General features: G+C 47.4%; 1 protein-coding gene across 1 annotated transcript; it reads left to right on the top strand.

Moving 5' to 3' along the window:
- The first annotated feature begins 659 nt into the window (after nt 1–659).
- Nucleotides 660–17,611, top strand: CCT7 (chaperonin containing TCP1 subunit 7). Its single transcript, XM_056122498.1, has 12 exons — nt 660–798; nt 5,185–5,338; nt 6,647–6,753; nt 9,945–10,070; nt 10,942–10,994; nt 11,631–11,802; nt 12,963–13,127; nt 13,723–13,911; nt 15,188–15,285; nt 15,693–15,825; nt 16,292–16,498; nt 17,225–17,611. The coding sequence occupies exons 1-12, from the start codon at nt 793–795 to the stop codon at nt 17,444–17,446; spliced, it is 1,632 nt and encodes a 543-aa protein (XP_055978473.1). The 5' UTR covers nt 660–792; the 3' UTR covers nt 17,447–17,611.
- Nucleotides 17,612–21,139: the final 3,528 nt, after the last annotated feature.

Genomic DNA, 21,139 nt, shown 5'->3' with positions numbered 1-21,139 from the left:
ATAATTACTTAACCTAAGCCTGTCTTACAGTTAACATTTATTTTATTTTTTTTTTAAGTATGTTTGTCTGGAGCTGGAGCAATAGCACAGCGGGTTGGGCATTTGCCTTGCACGCGGCCGACCTGGGTTCGATTCCCAGCATCCCATATGGTCCCCTGAGCACCGCCAGGGGTAATTCCTGAGTGCAGAGCCAGGAGTAACCCCTGTGCATCGCCAGATGTGACCCAAAAAGCCAAAAAAAAAAAAGTATGTCTTTCTAAATTTATTTTATTTTTTGAGTCACACCCGGCTGTACTCAGGACATAACCCTGGTGGTCGCGGGAGACATTCTGGGGTGCTGGGGATTGAACCTGGGCTGGACACGAGCAAGGCAAGAAAGCCCCTCATGCTATCTGTCCGGCCCTAAAAGCATATATTATTATACTCTTCGGCCTGGAATTCGGGGAGAGATGTAAAATAAAATAAGGTTAAGCACTGACACGGGTCTTGCAAGAAAATACACGCTATGGAAAACAAACAAACAAACAAACAAACAAACAAAAACCATGCCCGAGTTCGGGTGACAGAAGCCAAACACTCCAGACGGCCTCCCTAGGCCCGCCTCCGTCCCTTCTAGCCACACCGACTCTGTGGTAGCGAACCATAGAGTACCGGAAGTGGTTCTTCCTCTTCCTCTCCCGGGCTAACGGCTTCCCAGAGCTTCTGGGACCTTCGGCGGCGCGGGGCATTGTGGGCTTGCTGGGCAGCCCGGCCACGGAGGAGTGAGAGCGGGCCACTGCAGAAGCTTCCAAGATGATGGTGAGTGGCGGCTCGCGCATCCAAGACCATCCGTTGCCATCGAGGTCGTGGCCGGCGCCGCCTGGCTGTGGCCGGCTCGGGAGGGGCCTCCCCTGCTTTATTCATTCGTTTTTTTGTCCTGAAGCCTCTGCATTTCGGGACCCCGGCCCGCTTCAGTCTGGGTTGATCTAAACCCTCGAGGGGCCTTCGGGTGGGTGGGTGGGGGGCGGGGAGCGTGCTGGTCCGGCCGACTTGGGCGCTGCGAGCCCCACGTCGCTTCGGCGCCGAGAAGCCGCCGCCGAGACGGGGTGGTTTTTGGAGACCCCCCCCCGCCCCCCGCCCCCAGTCGGGGCGTGCGTTAGGCCCGTGCGGGTGGGTCGGCCGCTTGGCCGGGAAGCTCTGCTTCTCCTCCGGGTGCTGGAGGGTGGGGACTGGGCCAAGATGGACGCCGCGTGTGGCCGGGCCGAAGCCGCGTGGGGGCTGTGCCGTGGGAGGGGGGCCCCACGCCCTAACCCGTGCTCATCTCCGTCGAGACACTCATTCAGGAAACGCAGCGTTTCGCGCGCCCCTCTCCCCCGAAGGTGCCTTGCCCAGCTGGTGGTGGTTGGGGGGAGGGGGCTCAGCCTTTGACCTAGTCTGGCCCTCCAAAATGTGCCTTCAGACCCGGCTCTCCCCGCCCCCCCCCCCCCCCGTCCCTAATTCTGGGTCTGGCTTTGAATGGAGGGAGGATGCTGAGCTTGGCACGCCCCCCCCCCCCCTTCCTAGCCCAGCCCCTCTACTTCTAATAAGCAGGTACTTTGCATTGGTCCCAAGCTTCCCTTGGATTCGTAACCCCCTCCCCCTCCTTCCCCCCCCCCCCCCCAGTACCTGCCTAGCAGCCCTGTTGATAAGGAGGTATTTATTTGAGGCAAAACCTTCCCGTGCTGTTGGTGTCACTCACTTGGCCCTCTTCATCCTAGTGGGTTCTGTTAGTTTTCCTGCGTCCTGAGGCTTTCTCCCTGTCGGGGTAGCTACCAGACTGGCACCTGTAAGGTTCTGCAGCCCTGTGCATGCCCTGTGCATCCAGGTTGTACCCAGGAAGGAAGCTGGCGTTTGTCTGCCTCTGTTCTCTTTGAACCATGCCCTCACAAGTCTTCACTGTGTCTCTGTCACTGAAGTTATCTTCATCTGCCCAGTAGCCACATTGGGTAACAGTTGAGAGTGTGACTTGTCTCTGCCACTTGGCATGTGACTTTGAACATGTTAGTAACAGTTACTAAGTTAGTCTTGTAGAAGGGATAGCAATAAGAGATTGTTTGTGGGATGAAGTGAATTGCAGCCAGTGAAGTGCCCAGCATATAGTAGCCTAGTAAAAGTCAGCCAGTCTGCAGGATAGGTGCTTGGTTCCTCCACTGTCATCCATCCTCTCTGCCAAGGAGACTATCATGGTTTCTTTTAGGTGGCATTTGGAGGAATAAGGATCAGAAGCAGGGTTCTTCTGTTGAGTGGAAAAAAAAAAGAAAAAGCTCCACCATTGGGCTCCAGACATTGTGTTTGACTCTTTCTTGGTGTGTAGACTTATCTCTTCTTTATCAGAATGTGAAACTTCTATCACAGAGAATCCTTACTAGCCTCAAATTGATGCCTGGTATTCTAGAAGCCTTTTGACATTGAAGAGGTAATAAGAACCCCCTAAAAGCTCTAGTCCTATGACTTTGGCACAGTTTGTAGAGAATATATATCCTTGCCTTTGTAGGTTGAATTTGTTGCTGTCAGGCCCATCCTACTTACTCTTTTGTTGGGGTGACCAGGGGTCACACACTCATGAGTTTCAATGTGCTCATAATTGAATCTTGCCAGGGAGCTTTATTTTTTATTGTGATTCAGCAGTGTCACCGAATCATACGTGGGCGGGTGGTGGAGATTGAATTTAAGGCCTCAGACCTACAAGCCTTTACCATTGAACTATCCCTGGACCCTCCAACATCTGAGTTTATAGAAAAGCTTAATAGAAACTCTATGGTTTTTTTGTTTGTTTTTTGGGTCACACCTGGTGATGCTCAAGGGTTACTCCTGGCTCTGCATTCAGGAATCACTCCTGGAGGTGCTTGGGGGACCGTATGGGATTCCTGGGATCAAACCCGGGTTGGCTGCATGCGTGGCGGCCCTTCCCACTGCGTTATCACCACCCTCCTTAATGCAAACTCTTAAGGAGGAAGATCAGTAAGTTGAAATTCTCAAGCTTTCCATGATATCCCTGGCATTCTGTGTTAAGAAAGAAAAAAAACAGGTGAGATTGGTTAAGTAACTCGGGCACAGGACTTGGACTTTTGTAGCAGTGCCTGCTCTGAATGTGCAGCCTGTTTGTGGGCTTGTCAGCTCAGTCCAACCGTGTTGCCTTAACTTTCCCCATGGACTTACTCCTTTTCTGTAAATTAGGCAATTTACAGACTGTTTGCTAACCACTTCCAAGTGTTACTGCTTTGTACTTAAAAATTTACTGCAAGTTTTTTCCAAAAAGAAAAAAAAAGTGCTGTGGCTGGACAGTAGGTATGTCACTTGCCTTGCATGGGCCCAACCTGGGCTTGATCCCCAGCATCCCATATGGTCCCCTGAGCACCGTTAGGAATAATTCCTGAGTGCAGAGCCAGGAGTAAGCCCTGAGCATCACTAGGTGTGGCCCCCCAAAAAGAAAAGTGAAAGGAAAAATCCCAGTTCTGTTTTTATTTTAGGGCTTATCTCAAAACACTTGAGTTATGTGTAGCAGTGAATTTTCAGCAGCCAAAGCTAATGTACACACACACAGCCAAATTCACACATTCTGCAGGTTACCGTGATCACTTTTGGGAGACTTATACTTTCCACAGGATGGATAGGCGATGGCAATTAATATAAAAGTGTCCAGGGCCAGAAGAGGTAATAACAGTGTAAGGCACATGCTTTGCATACCACCATCCCCGGTTAGATCTCCAGCACTGGAGTCCCCCCTAGCATCACCAGATGTACCCTGAAGGTCTTGAACACTGCTGGGGTAGCCCAGGAAGTCCCTGGCATTGAGGCCAGCGCAGCACAGCATCCTCAGAGACCCTTGCGTTGAACTTCTAGACCACTAGGCCTGATTGTGGTGTGATAAGCCCATAAGGCTTGCGTGGTGGACCGAATGTGACTGGCAGGGGTCCTATTTTGCGGGGTTGGGAGGGGCAGCTAGAGAAAATAAGAGGTCAAGATGTTAATATGCAGAAGCATAGAGCGGTTTACTCTAAGGAGGAAGAGTGGTAATTTTCACACTTGGGGTTTTGTTTCAATGTTTTTCTTTTTGTCTGCACCCTTGCAGTGCTTGGGGGCTTTTCTATGCACCATGGGGATTCTCCCCACACTTGTCATGTCAGAAATGCTTGCCATTTCTACATAGGCTCCTGGAAACCAGTTAACCATTTAGATCCTTCATATTCTATTACCTGCGTTAATGTTAAATCACTTTTTCCTCAAATCACACATCATTTATATATAGAATTAGTATAGTCATTGTGCATTTTCTTTGGGATATTTGACTGGTGATTAGTTACCAGGAGCTTAGAGTCAAAGTGGGAGATGAAGACACTGCTGTATGATTTGTTGTCATTTTGCAAGGAAAAATAAATGTAGCATTTTCGCCTCTACCTGTTTTCCCATGTTCCAGATAAACATCGTTTATTGTAGTTCACATGTCTGGGCATCTTTTGGTGCTCTTGGCACCACATGGTTGGCTTCAGTTTTCCATCCCCCTTAGCATTAAGCCATAAGGGTGTGGGGTGAGAGAAGTGGCTGATTCGCTGGAAGGTATTCCTGAGCGTGATCAGCTGTTTCCTCCTGCATGTAATCGGATTGATTTTTTCAACATGGGAAATAGGGTCAGAATTTGGTAAGACTGTTCACCAGAGAATCATTCATTATTAGGGGCAGGATAGCTGGCTTCCAAGCAGGGTTCAGGGGTTTGTATTGTTTGAAGTGCTACTCAGCTCACTCTGTGAATGGTTCAATGCCAGGGTCTGGTGATGCAGCATTGTTTGGGACCAGTGGTTCAGGGGACCATGCAATATTGCATGCTGTGGATTGAATTTGATCCCTGCAGTGTGCATGGCATGCCCCCCTGATCACTGAACTGGACCCCCAGAGAATAGTTTTTTCTTTTAGATTAAACCAGTGCTTCTCACACAATTTTCTAGCAGTTCCTGTTAGGTATACTATAGTCTTGGCAGTGTCAGGGGATATAGAGTCTTGTTAAGGATTGAAAGGGGTAGACCATGGAGGAGAATGTGATTTTAAAAGGCCTTCAGCAATTTCTGTTCAGGGGACATACGACTCTTTTTTTTCCTCTCCCTTCTTCATTGAGCTTCGTTGTAATAGGTGTTTGTTAAATTTACTCAATTACTTTCTCTTTCTCTCTAGCCCACACCAGTTATCCTGTTGAAAGAGGGGACTGATAGCTCCCAAGGCATTCCCCAGCTTGTAAGTAACATCAGCGCTTGCCAGGTAATTGCTGAGGCTGTTAGGACCACACTGGGCCCTCGTGGCATGGACAAGCTCATTGTGGATGGCCGAGGTAAGTTTACAGGGTTCCTTGGGCCATTGTGCAGTAGAAGGGAACCTAGAGTGTTTGGGCTGGCAAAGGTTGGCATCAGAAATGTCTGCTGTGAAGTAGTTGCATTTCATACATTATTCTGAATGCTGAACTTGGAGGGACTGTGAGGGAAACTAAGCTTAGGAGCTGGCTGCCTTGCAGAGAGATTTAGTCAGAGTTGTCTATAGTCCTTTCCATTTAAGGGTGGTGGGTGTGTTAATGTGTCTGGCGTCACTTTGATGATTTTTGTACAGCTCAGCTATCAGTTCAGTTCTCAGCCAGGGGATATAGTGCCTCTTGGACCCTATGGTCCAGGAATTACCTGGATAACTCCAGTGGCTCCTAGGGGCCTCTCGGGCTGCACCTGGCAATGCTTGGGGGAGACCATGGGTGGGAATTAAGCACCACAGTTGGCTGCAGGCAAGCACTCTTAACTGTGCCCTGCACATACTCTCCCGTTTTAGTATAGTAGTTAACAAGTTGAATACTAGTGTATTGTGTTAAAACTATCAAGCACTGGGGGCCATATACCTGTGATGAAGAGTACACTGCCGAATGTGGTCTCCATAACAATTACAGAGCCCCAAAAATGTTTTTTGGGGATCCCTCCTAGTGGTGCACAGGGGACTGTTTCACTTGGGATCAAATTTGGTTGCACACGTGTAAGACATATGCCTTACCTCCTCTGCTATCTCTATGAGCCTGTCCCAAATGTTGAAATGGTTACTCATTCTCATTTAGGGAAAGACATGGTTAGTTGAAGGTACTGAATGAATAGATCCCTTTGTACACCAAGCTAGGTATTGAAAGATTAAATTAGGGGGCCAGAGTGATAGTATAGCAAGTAGGGCCTTTGCCATGCACACAGGCACACAGCTGACAAGATTTGATCCCTGGTACCCCATATGATCCCTGAGCATGTCCTCCCCATATTCCCCCCTCCCCCCAGTGATGCTAGGCACTGTTGGGTGTGACCCAACACCCCTCCCCCCAAAAAAAGATAAAATGTGTCCTCCCACTAGCCCCTTGGCCCATCCCAGTAAAGTATACATGGACTCCAGATCCACCTGGAAGATAAAAATTGTGGAGCGGGTGTGACACATTGCAGTGTGACAAACTCCATGGAGGTCTGGGGGGCTATTCCTGACACACTTGAGGGGCTCATGGGGTATTGCGATCAGAGCTTGTGTACCCACATGCAGAGTATCCACTTCAACCCTTTGAGCTTTCCTAGGCTTAGACAGAATTTTATGAAAGGATCTTTAAGTTTCCACTTTGAATTCTTTTAAGGCAAAGCAACAATTTCTAATGATGGGGCCACAATTCTGAAACTCCTTGATGTCATCCATCCTGCAGCAAAGACCTTAGTGGACATTGCCAAATCCCAGGATGCTGAGGTATGAAAATCAAGCCTATTTGTTTAAACAGGTTGAAACTTGTGATAACTTGTTCCTTTCCATTCTTCTTTTTAAACATTTTAGAGACAAAGAGATAGTACAGGGTTAAAGCCCTTTCCTTGCACACAACCAACCCTACTTTGATTCCCGTAGTGGTTGCTTAATGGTCTGCCAAACATGGACAGGAATGAACCTTGAGCACAAAACCAGGAAACAGCCCTGAGTATGGCACAAAAAAACTAAATTTCTTCTTTAAAAAAAATTATGACTGTAGCCAAAGCATATACTTCGCATACAGGAGCCCTGGGTTTGATCCTTAACTCTAATGAACCTTTGAGTGCCACTGGGCACAAGCCCCAAACAACAAGCTGGGTGTAGGCCTGGAGTACTGTTTTTGTGGCCTCCAAAAGAAAAAAACCCTTTTTTAATTTATATCTAATTATAATTGCATGGTTAATACATCTAAAAGTATTTAGATTAATCTGTACTCTTTTGGGGGGTGGTGGCGTCACACCTGGCAATGCACAAGGGTTACTCCTGGCTTTTCACTCAGGAATCACCCCTGGCGATGCTTGGGGGACCATATGCGATGCCAGGGATCAAACCCGGGTCAGCTACATGCAAGGCAAATGCCCTGCCCACTATACTATCACTCTGTTCCCTGATTATGTAGTCTTTTGAAATATGTACTGTTTCAGGGAACAGAGATGGTACAGTGGGTGTGGGTACTTCCCTTGCACAAAGTGAACCCAGGTTTAATCTCTGGTACCTCATAGTCCCCCCAAGCCCAGCCAGGAGTGATCTTTAGTGTAAGTCCTGAGCAATATCAGGTATAGCCCCCAAATAAAAGTAGCACTGTAACACTGTCCTTCTGTTCATCAATTTCTTTGAGCGGGCACCAGTAAGGACTCCATGGTGAGACTTGTTGTTACTGTTTTTGGCATATTGAATAAGCCACGGGGAGCTTGCCAGGCTCTGCCATGCAGGTGGGATACTCTCGGTAGCTTGCCAGGCTCTCTGAGAGGGACAGAGGAACTGAACCTCGGTCAGTTGCATGCAAGGCAAATGCCCTACCCGCCTCCAAAAAAAATGTTTGGTTCCATTGTATGTAGCTGATATCTTAGTATTGGGCCTGTGTGTTCTTTCAGTCAAATGAGTTGGTAGAGCAATAGTTTATAGTTAGTTACAGTATAAAATAAGGCTGAAAGGACTACATTTTCAGGTTTTTTTTTTTAACAGTGATTAACTGTTAAAGATATTTACTATTTAAAGATAATACAAGAATTCTCAAAACCCCAAAATACCCTGCCAAGACTTACAGAAGTATTCTAGAAATACTAGTAGATACTAAGAGATATATTTGCATTTTAGAATATTATAAATAAACCTAAATCTGTGAAGCTTTAAAGTGAGAAAAATGCGGATTCGATCTGTCAATGTCTTCAACAAAGGAATACTGACTTTCTGTCCATAACTATCAGCTTAACTTAGAAGCTTAAACTCATCTTAAACTCTTCTCAAGGCACTTTTCTTCCCTTGAGTATACATTATACTCTAGGCATAATAAGTTGAAAATACATGTCTTTAAAGCTAAAGGTTAAGTTCATTTTCTCCCATTAAAAATAGGGTTTAACCTCATGGGAAGGGGGGCGTTTCGGTCCGCCCTTCACGCCCTACCGAGGCCACCAGTTGCCCCCCACTAGCGGCTCTCCAGCACGGCCACGTCTCCAGAGCACAGAAACCAATTTCTTAACTATCTGACTTTCAGTAGAAATACTTCCAGGGTCAATAAGTAAAATAGCAGAAATCGAAAACCAACATATAATTCTTGAACCCAGCTGTAGAAAGCAAATCACTTCACAATGCATTTTCAGCATGTCTGATTTGGGGGGGGTAAACTCTAAATAATAGTGGTGAATCTTTTATTGAAACAATGAAAACAATCTAATGAAAGCAGATAGAGTGTTAACTAGAATTCATCTGCCCCACAGGGACTGGGAGGGGTGGGGGATGGGGTTTTATTGGGGTTCTTCATGGTAAAAAATAAGTTTTGGTAAAGGGAAATGTGTTTGATATTTGCATGACAGACCTAAACCTGAAAGCTTTGTAACCTTTCCCACGGTGATTCAATAAATAAATAAAAAAAAAAATAGGGTTTAAGCACCAGAGAGATAGCACAGTGGGTTAGTGCTCACAGCTGATCCCAGTTCAATTCCTGGCACCACATATGTTCCTCTAAGCCCTGTCAGGAGTAAGCCCTGAACACAGCCCTAGCCCCACTCCCCTCCCCTTCAGAAAATAAACAGAGTGCTTAAGTGCTGGAGAAATAACTCAAAGAGATAATAACCAAGGGAAAGCATGTAGTTCTACCAAGTGCTGTATATTATAACGGTTTATAATGGTTTAGTCCCCAGCACTTTTGGCCCCCTCAGACTTCTGGGAACAATTCCTGAGCCTTGAATAACCCCAGATATCACTGGGTGTACCCCCAAGCCCCCCTCAAGAGGAATGGATGGTTTCGATCTTTATAGAAAACTGTATAAGAAGGTTAGCAAACTGGTCATATTCCAAGTAGTGTTTAAAATATAGGGGCTGGGGTTGTACAGCAGATAGGGTACTTGTCTTGCACGTGGCCGACCTAGGTTCAATCCCTGGTGCCCATGTGATCCCCCCAACACTGCCTGGAATGATGCCTGAACTCAGAGGCTAGAATAGCTCTTCTGGGCACCGCTGGGTGTGGCCAAAACCTTCCTGCCCACCCAAATATAAAGGACAAGTCTTAGAAGATTGACTTGACTGGAAATAATTTTGTGAAGTTTTACAGATCATTATGTACTCTTATTTCTATCCTGTCTCTTACTCCCATAATTTTTTGTCATGTAATTATTATAAGCAGACTTGACTTTATCATAATGGTTTTTTACATAAATCTAGAATTGTTTTGCATGTTTGATTTCATATATGGAAGACAGACATTTGATGCTCAAGATAAACCTGAATGAGCTTGGATTGGGGATAGAATTTGTAGCCCAGGAGAAGAAAACTTCCATCTGTTTTCCTTCTACTTACTTGAAAACCTTCCAGAAAACCTTTTACACCCACTTAAACTGTCTGCAGGAGTGCCTAATAGAGATTTGAGGGATTTATTCCTGAACTTGAGAAAAAGTGAATTTCCTGTTACCCTCTTCCAGGTTGGTGATGGCACCACCTCAGTTACCCTGTTGGCAGCAGAGTTTCTGAAGCAGGTGAAACCTTATGTGGAGGAAGGTTTACACCCTCAGATCATCATCCGAGCTTTCCGCACCGCCACCAATTTGGTATGGGAGTATTGGTTAATTTGACTTAATGCCTGAGCGCTTTTTACATTACTCTTTAGAGCATTATCCTGTACTGTGATGTGGAGGGACTGGGAATAGACTGTCCTTAGTAAATATTTGACTAGATGTATTAACTTCCCTACAGCTTTGGTTATAGGGTAGGCTGTGATAAAAACCTATCACAGGCACTCAGTGAAAACTGTTCATTAAGTTCCTTCTGGCATAACATGAGACCATGCGTGTAATTTGGGGCAAGTCGGTTTTACTTTGAGGAAAATACCTTCTCCCTTAACTGTCTCTGTCTCTAGGGAGTGTCATTAAAATAAAATAATGTCTGAGAAGTCAAGCTTAACAGACGAATAATATTTTTAACATCTAAATTACCAGAAAGTTAGGCTTAATCTAGTGTCATGGTTTGTTTCTATTCGTTTTAAGTTCTGGAGCATCCTGGTGATTTTCAGAACTATACCTCTGCACTTTAAAAGTTTTCTAGATTACAGAAATTCATTTTTTTTTTAGTAGCTACAAGATGCTGAAATATTTTAATTGCTCTGGTAGAATAGAAATGCGTGAATTTGAGAATAGGCAGGAACACTTAATTGAGAAAGGCAGGAGAGATTATTATCAACTTCTAGTTTGTATTCTAACACAAGAGGCTCGGCCAGAGGGGCAGTGCAGAGGGTAAGGTGTTTGCCATAGTTCTTAGCCCTGGTTCTATCCCTGTATCCTCTGTCCTCTGAGTGCAGAGCCAGGAGTAACCCCTGAGCATCACTGGGTGTGGCTCAAAAACAAAAAAAAAAAAAGAAGAAGAAGAGGAAAAAAATAATAAAATTCTTTTTTAAAAATCTCACTCAGCTTTTATTCTTGACAGGCAGTTAACAAGATCAAAGAGATTGCTGTGACTGTGAAGAAGGAAGATAGAGAGTAAGTCTGTGGTGGGCTTTTCAGAGCCAAGACTGTAGGGCCAAACTGGGAACAGTAGCATGTCGCAGCTCTTCTGAGGGCTTATGGCTCTTGCTAGGTCCTTTGCTGTGCTCAACTCATACAAGAGGCAATAGATATTTAAAGGCCGTCATGGGGCCAGACAGTGCATGCTTTTAAAGGAGGAGCACCTGGGTTTAATCACTGTGGGGTAAGCTAAGTAGCCCCTAAGCACTACCGGCACCCAACCATACACACACCCTTAACAAATAAGGTTAAAAAATTGACAATTTTAAAAATTAAGATATAGGATCTGGAAAGAAAGAAAATTAGGATCAAGAGCTAAGGTGTTTTTCTTCCATGTGATTGACCTTAGTTCTATCCCCAGCATGGTATATGAATCCCTTAACACTGATGGATGTGGCCCCAACCACACGCAGCCAACGTCACTACTCACTTCACCACACACACACACACAAGGTTTTTGCCTGCAGTCATCATTTGTCACTGAAAATCTGCCCTGAAGATGTAGGAGATGAAGTTGGTGAGGGCTAGATTAGAGGCTAGAAACAAAACCACCTTCACTTTGCAACAGAACCAGACAAGACATCTGATGTGAGTCTCCCTCTTTTGTCTAAGGGAACAGAGAAAGCTGCTAGAAAAGTGTGCCATGACTGCTTTGAGCTCCAAGCTGATTTCCCAGCAGAAAAACTTCTTTGCTAAAATGGTTGTAGATGCAGTGATGATGCTCGATGATTTGTTGCAACTTAAAATGATTGGAATCAAGAAGGTGCAAGGTGGGGCCTTAGAGGTAAGTCTGCTCTTACACACAACAGGCTTCTGCTTTCCCCATGACTTTCGGGGAGCTTGATAGGGCAGGACAGCAGATACTGGACAGCAGTCAAAATTGAACTGTATTCCATACTCTACCACTCGCGCTCACTGTATTGATAGATTATGTAACTTCTGTATTTACTATCAGAAATTAAACTTGCTGATTTCAGAATTATATGACAGGGTAGGGCCAGCTCATAAATGACTCAGTGAATAAATCTTAGTAGTACTTTTAGCTGATATAGTCATTTACTTTAAATAGATAATTCTTAGTTCAAACTGTATTGTAGAAAGTAAAATCCACTCTCTTGGTGAGTGTATGTGTCCTTTTAGAAGTAATCTGCACCAATGGAAACTGGTTTGGTAAGAACGAGATCTAAGGGGTGGAGAGATAGTAAAATGGGAAAGGCTCTGACTTGCACACAACTAACTCAGGTTTGACCCCCAGTACTCCTAAGAGTGATCCCTGAGTGCCTTTGGGTGTGGCCTGAAAACAAACCCCAAAAAAAGATTGAGATCCAAGATTTGAGCCTAAATCTCTTAGAGTGTTCATCTCTCCCCCCTGAAACATTTTTAAAGTTTGTGCTGCTATTAAATCCAAATCACAGGAAGCTCAGTTATGAAACAAACAGTAGAAGTTAATGTTTTGAAAGATTGAGAAGTGGGAGGCCACAGTGATCCCTCGGGAACTGGCATGGAAGCTCTGATCCTTTTGTTCTTGTGGGAAGAGAAAGCAGCTCAGCCCCAGCACAGCTGCTAAACTCTGTGTTGGCGTATGTGTAGGTGTATGTAGTAGAAGGCTCTAAGATGTGGAGTTGGGACCAAAGGCAGGGCAAAGCATCGTGTCATGTTCAGGAATCCTTGTTCCTTTCCTGGCACCTTAGGCAAATACTTGCCGCCTACACCCTTAGCGGGTTCTCTGTAAGCTAGACTGCAAAGCTAGCCCAAATAGGCCTTGACTATACAATACAGAAGGGGCAACCCAAATAAGTTTTGTGTTACCTAGCTCAGGATAATGAAAAAGATTTTAGTATAACAGTGAAATAAAGACTTGATTAACCTGAAAGATCATGGGGATGGGGATTTGGGTGCTGGTTCATTTCATGCTACTGAACTGTTAAATTGTTTTCTGAACAGGAGTCCCAGCTGGTAGCTGGTGTCGCATTTAAGAAGACATTTTCTTATGCTGGGTTTGAAATGCAACCCAAAAAGTACAATGATCCGAAAATTGCACTTTTAAATGTTGAACTTGAACTGAAAGCTGAAAAAGATAATGCTGAAGTGAGAGTCCACACGGTTGAGGTAGGCCATCCCGGCTAGTCTTGATACTTAGATCCCCACTTGTGTCCTTCTTTACCTGTGACCTTCCTGAGTGATTGACCTGGCCCAAGGAGATTTCAGTAGGGCGCCTCCCAAACTGTTAGCCTCTGGCTCCAGAGAGGACTGTCAGTGCCTCACCACTGTACTGATTCCTCTTTGGGAACAGATACAGCTCCTTCCTCTAAGCTGGACCCCACACTGCTGGCAGGTGTGCTCCCCTCACTAGCAGCCCCAAGCCTGTCCTTGGAAGTAGCAGTGTCACTCCCCTTTGAGCAGGTGCTCTGGGACAATCTGTCCTTTACACTGGATGGGGAAGTGGTCCTTTCATAGGGAACTCCATGGGTGCAGTGTCTCAGAGTGCAGAAACTACTGAGTAGATGGTTTTTCATATCTTGGCAATGCCAACATTGGAGTAGCTTTCATACCTGGGATTACTCCGGGCCTCTGTATTTGAAAGTTTTTTGTGTTTTCTAAGATTATCCTTTTTAATTCCCAAAATCAATAGCATGTTTATTTTGGAGCTGTATTTTAGCTACTGTATGCTAACCTCTCTCCCGCCTTCTCTGGACCTCTTCAGGATTATCAGGCAATTGTTGATGCTGAGTGGGATATTCTCTATGAAAAATTAGAGAGGATTCATCGTTCTGGAGCCAAAGTCATCTTATCCAAACTCCCCATTGGGGATGTGGCTACGCAGTACTTTGCTGACAGGGACATGTTCTGTGCTGGTCGAGTGCCAGAGGAGGATCTGAAGAGGACAATGATGGTAACCACACTTTGACTTCCTGCCTGTCTTGGTGACTCTGGAAGAGTTTTCAAAAGAAAACTCTTTACCACTAGGGTGCTGTCACTACACTGTCAGGTTGGCCCATTGACCTTTGGCTGCATTTGCTTTGTGCTTTGTCTTCAAGCACTCCAGTCTTGCTGTGTATACTCTGTATACCTAATGTTTTAAAGTTAATTGGCACAGGATCAGGGAAGCCAGGACAGCAGGTAAGGTACTTGCTTTGCACACTGCAGACCCGGGTTTGATTCCCAACCCCCCGTATGGTTCCCTGAGCATCACTGGGGTGTGGCCCAAAACATAAAGTTACTTAGCCCAAATGGTAGCACAAAGGGCTGAACTGCATGCTCTGTTTACAAGTCTAGGGCTGCATGGTCTTCTAAGAACTGCCAGAAATTGCCTTCTTTTGGGGGGGGGGGGGGGGCTGCCTTTGGTACTGCTCAGACTTTACTCCTGGTGATACTCTAGGGACCATATTGATGTTAAAACTCTGCCTGGATTGGTTTGTGTGTAAGGCAAGAGGCACTATCTTGTTGGCCCCTCCATTTTTTTTTAACTAAAAACTAATAATACTAGGTTGGTCTGCCCAAGAAATAAGTCTTTTGTGTGAGGACCTAGTAATAATGCTATGGTCAGTTAGACAGGTTGATGTTTAATGCTTCTGGCCAGCTTTCCTCCCTATGGCAGGGAGGTTTTGGGCCACATCTAGCAGAGCTCAGGGCATATTCCTGGTCCTTTACTAAAGAATCGCTCTGGCAGTGCTCAGGGGATCGTATGATGTGGAAATCAAGCCCAAATTAACAATGCTGGTTGGGGATCAGACTGGGAAGGTCCCTTCAGCTATCTCTTTAGCCCCATGCCTATTGTCTTTTATATCTTACATGTTACATGTCTTAAATCTGTTGTGTGTGTGGGGGGGGGGGTTTGCTTTTTTGTTTTTTACCCTTCCAAGGGGTGGTAAGGAGTTCAAGAGAGTGATTCAGGGCTGAAGCAACAGCAAGGATAGGGTTTGCCTTGCATGCAGCTACCCAGGTTTGATCCCAGTATCCCATGTGGTTCCCTAAACCCCACCAGAAGTGATCTCTGAGAGCAGACGCAGGAATAAGCACTGTGTACCACTGGGTGTGACTCAAAACACAGAGACCCTCTTCTAGGTTTCTTGGCCATAATCATCACGGGAATTGGTTTTGAGACCAATGATAGTAGAAACAAACTTTAGGACTCGTGTGATCCTTCAATGCTTGCTTGTGCTCCTTAGGCTTGCGGAGGCTCGATACAGACTAGTGTGAATGCTCTGGGGCCAGAGGTATTGGGAAGCTGCCAGGTCTTCGAGGAGACCCAGATTGGATGTGAGAGGTAAGCCAGGTTCTGAGCTGCCAGTTGACTGAATGTATGGTGCCTGTCTGAATACAGCCTTCCTCCAATTTCTGGGTCTAATTGTATCCATTCTGTGCGGGTTTTTTTGTTTCGTTTTGTTTTTTGAGGCGTCACCTTTTTTGGGGATATATTATAGCCAAAGACCACTTCATGAATGAAGAAGTTCTGATTGGCTCTAAAATCTTATTCCAGTCTAACCTTCTGTAGTATAACTGCAGACTTTGCCAAGAACATGTCTTCAAGGGTGGTATTGGGGAAATTCAGGAACTGTAGAACAGCTGTTGAGTGTTGGGAGGACATGGCAACAAGGTTAAGATGCGGGGGGGGGGGGGGAGGTGGCAGCAGAAGGGAGTTCACGCACGCATGTGATTTGATCCTGGGTGCAGGTACAATTTCTTCACTGGCTGTCCCAAGGCCAAGACTTGCACCATCATCCTCCGAGGTGGCGCTGAGCAGTTTATGGAGGAGACAGAACGGTCCCTGCATGATGCCATCATGATCGTCAGAAGGGCCATCAAGGTGCGGGGCTCATGGCTACTTGATCTCGGGAGCCAGTGAGACCATAGATTTGTGTGATGTTTTCTGCCTTGTATAATCTTTTCTTGCCTGAGTGGTATATTGGTTCGAATAAGCCTCAAAAATCAGAGAAGCATCCTCATTGTTAAAATATATAGTGCTGTGCTTCCTTGAAGTCTATGACCTAATCTCAGGCAGTTCTGTAATCAGTTATCCTGGCAATTGTGCTCCTTGGGTTAAGTTGCAAGAGGGCAGAAGCCATACTGGTTACCGACTTGAAGTTATGATGTGCTAGACGAGGATGTGCCAGGGCATAGAGTGGGGGAAAGAATGTGAGTTTGGGGGCCTTGGTTTTTGGCCACTCACTTTCTGGGCTGTGACCAGAAACTGATGACCCGTGTTGGCCGCAACTGTAGGCTGGGCCAGAATCCTGGCCTATTGTAATGAACAATGGATCTGGTCTCTCCAGAACGATTCCGTGGTGGCTGGTGGTGGAGCCATTGAGATGGAGCTCTCCAAGTACCTGCGGGATTACTCAAGGACAATTCCAGGAAAACAGCAGCTGTTGATTGGAGCATATGCCAAGGCCTTGGAAATCATCCCGCGCCAGCTGTGTGACAATGCTGGTTTTGATGCCACGAATATCCTCAATAAGCTGCGGGCTCGGCATGCCCAGGTAAGTCCTCCCTCTCCTCAGGGTCCTGGAATTGGGTAGGTTTGAATGTGCTCTGCATAGAGTAATGGCTTGAACTTGTCTCAGTACCAACTGCCTGTTCTCCGCTGAGGGCAGGGTGAAAGCCACAGTGCCAGGAGGACTTTGGAGGTTCCTGTGTTGTGGTGCACTGGCTTGGCCACATCCAACTTGTGCCCTCTAGAACTTGGCACTGCCCCGTGTTTGACATGTTTGTAGTTAAGTGCCTGGTATCATGACTGTAGCATTCCAGTGAAAGACCTTATACCTGACTGGTACCATTGCTTTTAGTAAATCTTTGTACCTAGATCTTGGTTTTCTTATCTATGAATCTGGGGTTAATGGAAGCGGTAAGGTGAGGTGAGGTAATGGTGATGTATGGCATTGGAAGGAGTTTCCCCTGAGAACCATGGTTTTGGTGTGTAGCTTTCAGATGACAGGAAACGGACACTTCCCAAAACACAGCAGTGTTCCTAGAAGTCCAGAGCGCCTGTGTGTGTGAGGAGTGTGTTGAAAGTCTGAAAAGTCTGAAACTCAGCCAGGTGCATCCCCATGGCTTCCTGTTGTGGATCCCCAGATTCCATCTTTCTCAGGGGAATGCTGGCAGGTTCAGAAAGTCGGGGAGACGGGTCCTAAGAAACCTGGGCAAATGTTTGCAGGGTACCTAATTAGAGGACTTTTCTATATCCTTCCCCCTTGCTGTTCTTTCAGGGGGGCATGTGGTATGGGGTGGACGTCAACAATGAGGACATTGCTGACAACTTTGAAGCCTTCGTCTGGGAACCAGCTATGGTGCGGATCAATGCCCTGACTGCTGCTTCTGAGGCTGCGTGCCTTATCGTGTCGGTCGATGAAACCATCAAGAACCCGCGCTCGACAGTGGATGCTCCCCCAGTTGCTGGCCGGGGCCGAGGTCGTGGCCGCCCCCATTGAGGGGCACTCCACTCCTCCCAAGTGGCTGGCAGGCTGGCTCCAGGGTGTGCTTTTTCTTTTGGTTACGTGTTACAAGGAAAAGGGTGTGATTGGCCCACTGCATTCTCACCGGAGATTATTTAAATAAATCTTAGACTTAGAAATCACTTTGCAAATATTTTGGTCATTTAGCATTATTTATAAATGTATTGAGTGCTGCTCAGAATTTTTGTTTTTACACTGACTTGTCCTATAGGTAGAAGAGTGAAAATTATCTTCCCTCCTGTTAGTCCTTAGCAGCCTTTGGTAGATCGGTTGTCAAAGCAGAAGGACGCCTGACTCTACCAATGGGGAGCAGCACCAGCTGCCTTGCCCTGTCCAGAAATTTCTTTCTCTTTAGGTGTCTAGTCCCAGAAGTTTCTTCAGATGCAGGAGTGCTTTGTTTTCTTCTGAGATCATGTGGACTGACTGAGCCAGACACTGCTCCCAGGGTTTGTTTCTGGCTTTGAGTAAATGTATTGGATTACCTTATGTGCCCCTTCTAAGGCCACGTTCTTTGGGATGAATCTTTTGGTTTCTCTGACTCAAGGTCTTTTCCTTCCTCAAGCAGTTGAGGTAACAAGTCCTATTTTGGTGACTAGTGGAACTTTGGAATGACCAGTACAGATATCTCTAAAGTCTGAGCACCCCTGATTAGATCAACTAGAAGCAGAATGGGTGATGAGCAGGATTGGATGTGGCATCCCTCCTGACTTGAAACTGTAGGAGTGAGCAGTGGCACAGTGGCCAGGATGCCTGCAATGCTGCCAGTGCTGAGGTTGAGTCTTGTCACGTTTTCATCCATCATTCTGCCCTGTTTCAGAGTTCAGCTGCAAAGAGTTCTCACAACCACTTGCCATTAGCCTTCCCAAAGCAAATAGTCCAGTTCACCATCTTTTATTAGATACAAAGCCATAAATTCTTTGATGCCCATGTGAGTCCTTTTAAATACATACACTCAGGTACATTCGGCAAAGGGCATCTACAGATGACGTGAAGCAAAGTGCTGGGATGGTGATGCCTGGGTGGGGGAAGAAGTGGGGCCGGGGAAGGCCCCCTGGGGGCTGGAGGTACAGGCACCACTTCAGAAACAAAACCAAAAAATGCTCTCCACCCCTCGGCCTGATGTGCTTGGGGTGAGGGAAGCTGCCCCTCAAAGCCAGGCCTGCTGCAGGGAAGGTAGGGCCAGGGGCCAGTGGCAGTCCCTACCAGCACTGCTCAGTAGATGGTCAGTGGGTGCCAGCGTCTGTCTCCTTGGGTCTTGGCACCCGATTGCAAGAGCCCTAGCCACACTTCCCTGGGGCCCTGCGGGCTGTGGCAGGGGAGCCTGCCTGATTGTCGGGGTGGTCTTGGGACTGACCAGTATCCCAAGGGTTTGGGAAGGAACAGGAGCTGGTTGCCTTAGTTGGCCCTGATAGTCTCATCTTGACCCAATCCTAAACCTTATCCTCAAGCAAAGGACTGCAGATGAACACACTTGTCCAGGAATAAATACATACGCACAATACTCAACTATATATACAGAGATGCAGGCCCAGGACAAGGCTGGATAAGAACACAGCTACCAGGGGTGAAGGGAGACAGACCCGGGGTTGGGTAGGAGTTACACTCATCCGGGCTGGCCTGGCCCAAATCCCGCCAGCTTCATTAGCTCCTCTGGGCTTAGGTAGGCCCCACACCCACTCAGGTTCTTATCCCAAATCCATCAGGAGCTGGGTCTTTGGCACCAATAGTCACTCAGTTAAGGTTTTCAACTCAGCGCCTTACAGGGGCTTAGGTCTGGGACACTGACCTCCACTCCCTCAGTGGCCCAAAAACTAGACACCAGGACCAGAGGACCAGTAGAGGACAGAGCTAAACCATGGAGCAGCAGGCCACGGGAGGAGGCAGGGCTCCCCCAACTCCACCTCCCTTTCTAAGTAGTTCTGAGGAATGGGCTTAAAATCCACTGTCAAAGCCCTAGAAAAATGAGCTTCTGTGGCCCTTCTTTAGCCAGGGAAACGCCCTGGCTCTAAGCAGCCCACTCTCCCTGCAGGAATCTAGATGGTTCACAACATTCCCTTTGTTTCCTGCCAGTGCTGCAAGGCACACAGCAAACAGTCCTCTGGCTAGTGTTTGCAACCTGCCATGTGCCGGGTCAGGCTAGATGGCAGGAGAGGCGGAGTATCCCCAACCCCCGCAGGCCAGCCTGCCTTTGCTCTCCTGCACTGCATTTTGTTCCAAGAGCCCTCCTTGGGATGAGTGGTGCTTCCCGGGAGAGCAGGGCACTCCATCTCTGTTCACCAGCCTCAGCTCTAGCTGTATGGTTGCCAAAGGGAACAAATGGTACATTCTAGCAAACAAAAGCTCCCCACTCAGCATCAGGGCTCATTCCTGAAGATGCAAAGGGATGGGGGCAGGGGCTTTGCAAACTGGTCAGTTCTCGAGGCATGCATGAAGGCCAAAGCATGAGGGTCAGGTCTGCAAGATACACTCCTACATACCTTCCTACTCGGCTGAAAAGTGCAGGGCTGGGGATGGGAGGAGCTCCTGGAAATAGCCAAACCCACAGAGGGAGGGCAAATGAGGCAGCAGGGCAGCCTCTGCCCTCAGTGCCTGCTGGGATCCGCCCTCAGCACCGTTCCCTGCTCAAGCTCACGGCCTGTCTACACAGACCTCCTTCCCAGGGATTTCCCAAGGTGAAACTGCCCCAAGCCCCTGTACTTAGGATCCCAGGTTTCCTGGGACAGAAAAAAAAAAAAATCCCTCAATGGGCAGGTTCAGGCCAGGCAGGCATTCCTTTGTGCTTTGTCCAGGAGACAGGGAGGGCAGCACCTCTGGTCTTGGGGTCATAGGGCACAGGGGCTCTGGAGGGTGGAGAGAGAGGGCAAGGCAGACACTCGCCCTGAGCTGCCCGCTCCTGTGACTGGCCCTCCACCTCTCCTTGGGGTCCCCGGACATAGCAAAGTTGTGCTTCTTCCTATGGCTCCTTGGGACCAGGCTGGGGAGCGGGAGCTGATGGAGGTGCAGTCAGCTGCTCTGGGGAAAGGCTTCGTGCAGGACTAATATGGGCGTTGCCAACATGGTGCCCTTGGTATTTGGGGTTTTCGACAGGCAGGACCAGAGTAAGACCAGGAGAGAAAGTCATCAACAAACAGTGAAAAGCCAGGACCTCCCTCGGTATGGACGCGGGTCGCTGGGTTCACAGCTGAGCCCGTGGACTCCTGGCTCTGCCAGGCTTGGTAACTCTGGGCTGGGTCCTGGTGTCCAAGCCAGGTGGTGGCAGAAAACTGGGTCCCTGGAAAGGACTGAGAACTGGAAAACCCAGCCAGGACCAGCGGCCACCGAAGGGACTGGGCTGAGAGCAGATTCTGGAACTAGATCCAAACAGAATCTGAAAGCGCTTCCCCAGGAAAGATGGGCAGAACCCACAGTCTGCGACACTGTGGACGTTCTGAGAACAAGGGACACCTGAGTCTTTGGAGCCTTAATGCCAGGCTGGTCCTTTGGGCAAGAGTCAGTGAAAATGCCCACTGGGAACTCTGCCTTGGGCCCCGGCCCAGCCTTCAGCCTCATTCATGGAGCTGGGGACACCGCAGGGCAGGTCAAGCGGGGGACTCTTCAAGCAAACCAGTCTCACACAGGAAACAGGGCAGTGCGGTTACTCCCTCCACAGCCTTGGGGACCCAGGCCACA

The sequence above is a fragment of the Sorex fumeus genome, unplaced genomic scaffold (genome assembly GCF_029834395.1).
Source record: "Sorex fumeus unplaced genomic scaffold, SorFum_2.1 ptg000006l, whole genome shotgun sequence".
Lineage (NCBI taxonomy): Eukaryota > Metazoa > Chordata > Mammalia > Eulipotyphla > Soricidae > Sorex > Sorex fumeus.
Note: the sequence above shows the minus strand (reverse complement) of the source record. Positions and strands in the feature narration are given on the sequence as shown.